Source organism: Eutrema salsugineum, unplaced genomic scaffold (assembly GCF_000478725.1).
Source record: "Eutrema salsugineum unplaced genomic scaffold, Eutsalg1_0 scaffold_3, whole genome shotgun sequence".
In the NCBI taxonomy this organism is placed as follows: domain Eukaryota; kingdom Viridiplantae; phylum Streptophyta; class Magnoliopsida; order Brassicales; family Brassicaceae; genus Eutrema; species Eutrema salsugineum.
Window position 1 is genome coordinate 15,885,926 of NW_006256756.1, and position 5,779 is coordinate 15,891,704.

The 5,779-nt window shown below is 37.6% G+C and overlaps 1 protein-coding gene across 2 annotated transcripts; it reads right to left on the reverse strand.

Annotated features, from left to right (window-relative positions):
• Positions 1-238: 238 nt before the first annotated feature.
• LOC18014888 (oxysterol-binding protein-related protein 1C) lies at positions 239-5,254 on the reverse strand. 2 transcript variants are annotated; one of them, XM_024154121.1, is made up of 10 exons: positions 4,691-5,254; positions 3,995-4,351; positions 3,603-3,699; positions 3,061-3,488; positions 2,817-2,972; positions 2,561-2,728; positions 2,348-2,488; positions 1,456-1,686; positions 1,257-1,370; positions 239-694 (listed from the first exon to the last, which is right to left on the reverse strand). In XM_024154121.1, the coding sequence occupies exons 1-10, from the start codon at positions 5,252-5,254 to the stop codon at positions 527-529; spliced, it is 2,424 nt and encodes an 807-aa protein (XP_024009889.1). In that variant the 3' UTR covers positions 239-526. The 2 variants fall into 2 exon arrangements, with proteins under 2 accessions (XP_024009889.1, XP_006397334.1); XM_006397271.2 differs by having other exon boundaries at positions 3,061-3,491.
• Between the last annotated feature and the right edge of the window lie 525 nt (positions 5,255-5,779).

Genomic DNA, 5,779 nt, shown 5'->3' on the forward strand with positions numbered 1-5,779 from the left:
TTTTGTGATATTTGGTATATTCAAAGAAATCGAAAATCTAAATTAAGATATATATTTTCGTAATAAAAATTTAAATATAATATAAAATGTATTTTTAAATAATAGTATAATGTTAAAAATGGTTTTTAATAATTAAAAAAAAAACAAAAACAAATGAAGTGTTTGGAAACAGACAATGTGTTTTTCCGAAAGATTAAAACATAAAGACAAAACAAAAGAAAACTCAATCGCTGCTATAAACCAATCAAGCTTAATTTGTCATGTAATGTGAATTTTAAATTTTTGTATGGTCGAACTTTTTGTTTTGTTGATTACAGTAAAGAAAAACAAAACAAAAAGAAGACGAAAAGGGTCCTGTAACGCAAAATTGCGAGTAAAAAGAATAATAAGGGATGCAAAAAATAAAACACCGAGAACGATTAAAAAGAAACCAAACTATAATCTAAAAAACAAGAAGATGGGAAAAAGCTAATATATTTTGTGGTTCAAGAATCGAGTAGACCAGAATTGAAGCTTATACTTCAATTTATTCTATCTGTTGTTCGGAATCTATGTGGCCAAAGATGTCTGGACAGTCTTCCCATAGTCCGCTCTCGCGGGCTTCCCAGTACCCTCCTTTGTATCGGTAAGCCTCGCTTCCTCTCTCTCTCGTGAACCACCTCGGCTTCCATCCTCTCTCCTGCATCTTCCTAGCCTGTGTCACCCACCGTGACCCACGGACCAGTTTATAGCATAAGAGTTTAGATGTAATGGTGAAACCGAAGGATAGTTATGAGAACCAAACCTAATTAAAATAACTAAAATTACATAGACCGAAACCAACCCAAAGTGAACGTTAACAAAAGTTTTCTATAACCCAACTTAGTAGAACTGAGTGCACCATAACTTCTAAAACTATTTTTTTTTTAAAAAGGTTAACTTCTAAACCTTTAATATCTGAATTATATAGAAAAACACATTTCATTATCCTATAACACAAAATCAAATTTGTCATATTGTATGAAAAAAATTTAACAGTCTATACTTTTCAAAATTAACACAACTCTAAAACTAAAATTAATCCTTCAACCTTAAACTCTAAAATAAAAAAACTCAAACGTCAAAACCGAACTGAAAACCAAATCGAGCTGTTCGTTTTTTTTTTTTTGACATCACAAAACCGAGCTGTTCAATTTGGTATAAATTTATTAACCGGCAAAAACCAAAAAGAGAGGAACCAAACCAAAAAAATACCCACCCGTCGTGAGATATATTACCTGACGTTGTCTCTGTTCCAGCCGCAACTTCTCTGTGTTAGCCATTTCAAACTCTCCGTTCTCCAGATACCTCTGGTCCGGTCTAAGCCTTGAATCCGTTGGTGGCAGCTTCTCCTATATCCATTTCTCATTCAGGTCTGAATGTCTCACTTAAAAACAATATATGAAAATAAGAAACAGAATTCTCTGCGGCATTCACCTTAAGCCCAGGCGTAAGCTCGTTTAAAGTGATTCCAAATCGTGTTAGATTATATTTTGTTGCATTTCCAGGAGGTTTGCTCCGTTTCCAGAGAAGTTGAGCTCCTGACATAGCTTCACTCAATTTCCCTTTCCCAAAACAATCACCCGTCACATAGTGCATGCTCTCATCCCATTTCCCAAACATCGTTGCCACTGTCTTCCCACTCTTGTCTTGAACTATACCATGAACCTGTGACGAGGAAAACTTACTTTATGCCTCACACAAGTCGCAACATAAATCTCGGACCATAACAAGCTCACAACTAGGGGCGGGCAAAAAAAAAAACTAGCCAAAATATCTCACCAGACGCCAAACTCTACTTTAAAAATAGAACGGTAACAATATCTCTATTCCGAACCGAAGCAAAAAGACCAAAATTGTTTAATCACAAAAATTACACGTTATTACATACTATGATACACATTAATTGAAATTAATCATGTACTTTTATCCAAAACTGAACCCAAGCCGAACAAAAGCGACTTTTCCAAACTGAACAAACCAAATGAAAGAAAAAAAACAAATGAAAGAAAGCGGTTTATTTGGTTATACATTTGTCAAAATAAAAAGAAAAAAACGAAGGTCGAACAAAATAAAAGATAAAGAAAATATGAAGAACCAAATGTAGAACAAAAGCGAATTTTTCAAACTGAACAAACCAAATGAAAAAAAAAAAAAAACAAAGGAAAGAAAACGGTTCTTATTTGGTTATACATTAGTAAAAATAAAAAGAAAAAAACGAAGGTCGAACACAAAATAAAAGATAAAGAAAATATGAAGAACCAAATGTCTACTCCTAATCACACACGTGAACTCATTCATCATCTGGTAGCCAGTTAAAATTAAGTACCTGGTGAGGATTTCGGTCGATGATTGACTGCTCCTTAAATTTGAGTTTACATGAGTATTCAGCTTTGCCATCAATGCGCATTGTACCGTAGTGATCACAGTACAGTTTACCAAGTATGAGATTGTATATTGATGTAGTCACCTGAAAGAAAGAACATCATAAGTGACAATATAGAATGTTTATTTGCAATTGATTAGTAAATTTAACTGGTACCTTACTCCACTGAAGGATTTCTCCATCATCAAATTGCAAAGTCAATACACCAACAGGGTCAAGCTGAATCGATCGACCCCAGAATTTGCTCCTCAGATTGCTATCTCCCCAGAATTTCCATCCTGTGCCATCACAATGGCATGCCACAACCATAGGATGATGACTGACCTGACACCAACACGTTTAAGTGGTCTGAATAGCTATACCTAATGAGTCAAACACATAAAAATAGATCTTGCACGTTGTTTATTAAAACCTTTTCTGAGAAAAATCGAAGGCCTTTGTCTGGATAGTCTGCCTCGTATGTTTCACCTAACAATGGATTAAAAGGTTTGCAGATTCTTCCTTCGGTTGATGCATACCCAGACACAGCAAAAGCAGCTACATTAAGAATCCTCATGAGGCTATTTCCCTGAAAAAGTTTCACGTACTAAGCAATATTCAAGATGCTATTACGTACCATAAGGGTTTCAAATGGTACAAGCGTTCAGATGCTTTACCCTTTTGCCCCATTCAAATGCTCGGTCAAGAAGATATGAATATTCCAAATCCTCGAAACACTTCTGTAGAGAAGATAGTGGCTCATTAAAGTAAACAGGGAGACAGACTTTTGTGAGATCCTTGCCTATATTGTCTTTGATCATTGACCAAAGACTAACACTTTTCTCTTTTTCAACCGGGTCAGGTAAACTCTTCCTCCTTTTGACGTGAGGATAGTTAAACCCAATAGATTTGATGGAAGGATCAATATCATCTTCTGACCCAAAGCCATCATCATCAGAAGAAAACGAAGATGTACGAAAGCCAGAACCACTACTCTTGAAAGAACTTGAAGATAGAAAGTCGCGTGTATCAAAAAAAGTATTGTCTTCCTCATCAGTTTCCGCATCACCTCGCTCATTATCATCCTCAGATTCAGTGGCAGTTCCTTCTGAGATAAAACAAACCAAGTCAATTGCAAACTCGGATCAAAATGCAGGTAGATGAAACAGTTACATGCAGGAAAATGCTACGCTAAAGAATAGGAAGCTCGATGACTCACCACTGAACTTCTCATGTCTTAAATCATTGGAACCTCCATTTTCAGCCTGCCTTTGACTCTCATCGACAACTGTGTTCTCCAGATCTACCTTTTCTGTCTGGAGAATCATGCAGGAAGAGCCGCTTTTAGCAGAGAATAGTCGGAAGAGATAACAAACAAACAAATAAATCAACTATCGTAAGAGTTTGCAGATTCAACATCATATCATTACAAGTCACTTCAGCCACTCCAAACATATATCACCATTGCAAGGAGATTATAGCACTGAACATAGAATCTAAATTTAAGGGTTAAGCAGAACAATTATAACTTTAGCAATCAATCAAATTTTTGGTAGATCTTTAATCAATAACCCATTAAAAATAAAGGATATAGTGTGAAAATTGTAATACCTCTAACTGCCTAAGAGTATCAATGAGAAGCCATTGCTTCTGCTTGAGAAGCACTAGCTGACTCTGAAGTGCTGAGAACTCAGACCTCATAATTTGCTCACAGTCCTGAATAGCTAACTCACAGGCTCCTTCATCTATCAACCGTTGCCTAAGCTTCTCCGTCGACATGGCCAAATTGTTGGTAGGAGCCATCAATTCACTATTAGACATCCTTGGAAACATATCTTTGACAGCTTGCAGCGCCTCAACCCAAGTTGTTCTGTCCTCTCGCGTCTCTGCGCGCAAGTGGAGCCTCTTGGTGCCTGTAAATATCGAAAATCTCTTATCATCTGATCTACTCTCCCGAACTGATGAAACCTGCACAGAGTAGATATTTTTAAGATTGTGTTTGATATAATCTAGTTCTGTACAATTATCATTTCCCACTATGTATTACCTCTTCTAAGTATTTCGTTATCACTTAACGCTCTCTCTTATCGCTCAAAAAATCTTATGGCTTTATGTCACTAATCAGACCCTAAAATGAATTAGATAGTTCAAGAGGTATAAACTATTAAAATCTAAGCACCACAGGTATGGCTATGAAACTAATTCAACTTCCATCCGAGAGAAGACAACGATATAGCAAGGAAATGATCAAAATACTTCAGCAACCATTGAAGAAGATTGGACATAACAATTTAATCGGTATCCAACCTTGAGATGTACTTCTCCGAATGGCTTCCGACGTAATTGGTTAGTGCCGCTGCTTCCACCATGCTTGTGGCGCCTAGAGATCATACGAGCAGACTCATCTCCGATCACTTTTGATCCCTTTTCAGTTTCAGGGCTAACGAAGATCTTATCAGGTCCATGGATTTTATAATACGAAAGTACACCATCCTGCAGAACGAACCACCTTGGTCGCCATCCTCTGCCATAATTCACCCACTTATGCAATATCCCAGCGATTCCATTCCCGACGATATCGTTAATCTTCACATCAACCGGCGGTTCTCTAACCGCCGACGCCGGTAAGGCTAAAACGCGTTGCCCTAACCGATTTGCGACGTCACTCTGGTGGTTGAAGGAGAGACTATGGAGGAGATGGTGATTGGATTGATCGGAATGATGATTATAACTCTGTGAAGCAGATCGAGTCATAATGGGTTCGGATCGAGTCATACCGAAAGGCGGTTGCGGTTGTGGTGGCGGTTGCTCCGGTAACGGCATCGAAGGAGAGTGATCAGAGAAAGTAGAAACGCAACAGAAGGGATGCATGTGGAAACAGGTCTAAGATAAAAAATCGAAAAATTGGCGATCGTTGGATCCGATGATTGTGCGGCGGATGACGGCGGAGATGGTGGAGGAGAGGAAGAAACTCTCGTTCATCGCAGAGCGATGGGAGATTGATGAGGAGGATGCAGGGAATTGAGAATTGGAAACTCTAGAAAGAGGAAAGAATTGAGAGGTGGTTGTTGAAAATGGGTCAGAGAAGAAAGCGAAAAGTTCGGTAGCAGAAGGAAGAAGAGAGAGTCACCGGAGAGACAGAACGTTTTTATTTATTTATAATTATTAGTATTTTTCAAATTTACTAATTTGTATTAATTATAGTCTGTGACTTGAGGAAAGAGGTCAGAAAAATCGGTGCCGTCTTAGGGGTGATTCTGATGTGGCGAGGAATCGGGGATGCGGTCACTTGCATTTTGCTTTATGGTGATGACAAAAAAAAAAAAATAGCATAATTAAGGAAATAAGTCCAATTTGAAATCAATGTAACGATTTACTGTACAACATTAAGAAAGT

Bases quoted from the DNA above. Each gene is read 5' to 3' on its own strand.
- LOC18014888 (XM_006397271.2), bottom strand. From the start codon at position 5,254: ATGCATCCCTTCTGTTGCGTTTCTACTTTCTCTGATCACTCTCCTTCG. The intron at 1,687-2,347 runs GTACTTAATTTT...TCCTCGTCACAG, and splicing joins TCGACCGAAATCCTCACCAG to GTTCATGGTATAGTTCAAGA. The intron at 1,371-1,455 runs GTGAATGCCGCA...AAATGGATATAG, and splicing joins AGCTTACGCCTGGGCTTAAG to GAGAAGCTGCCACCAACGGA.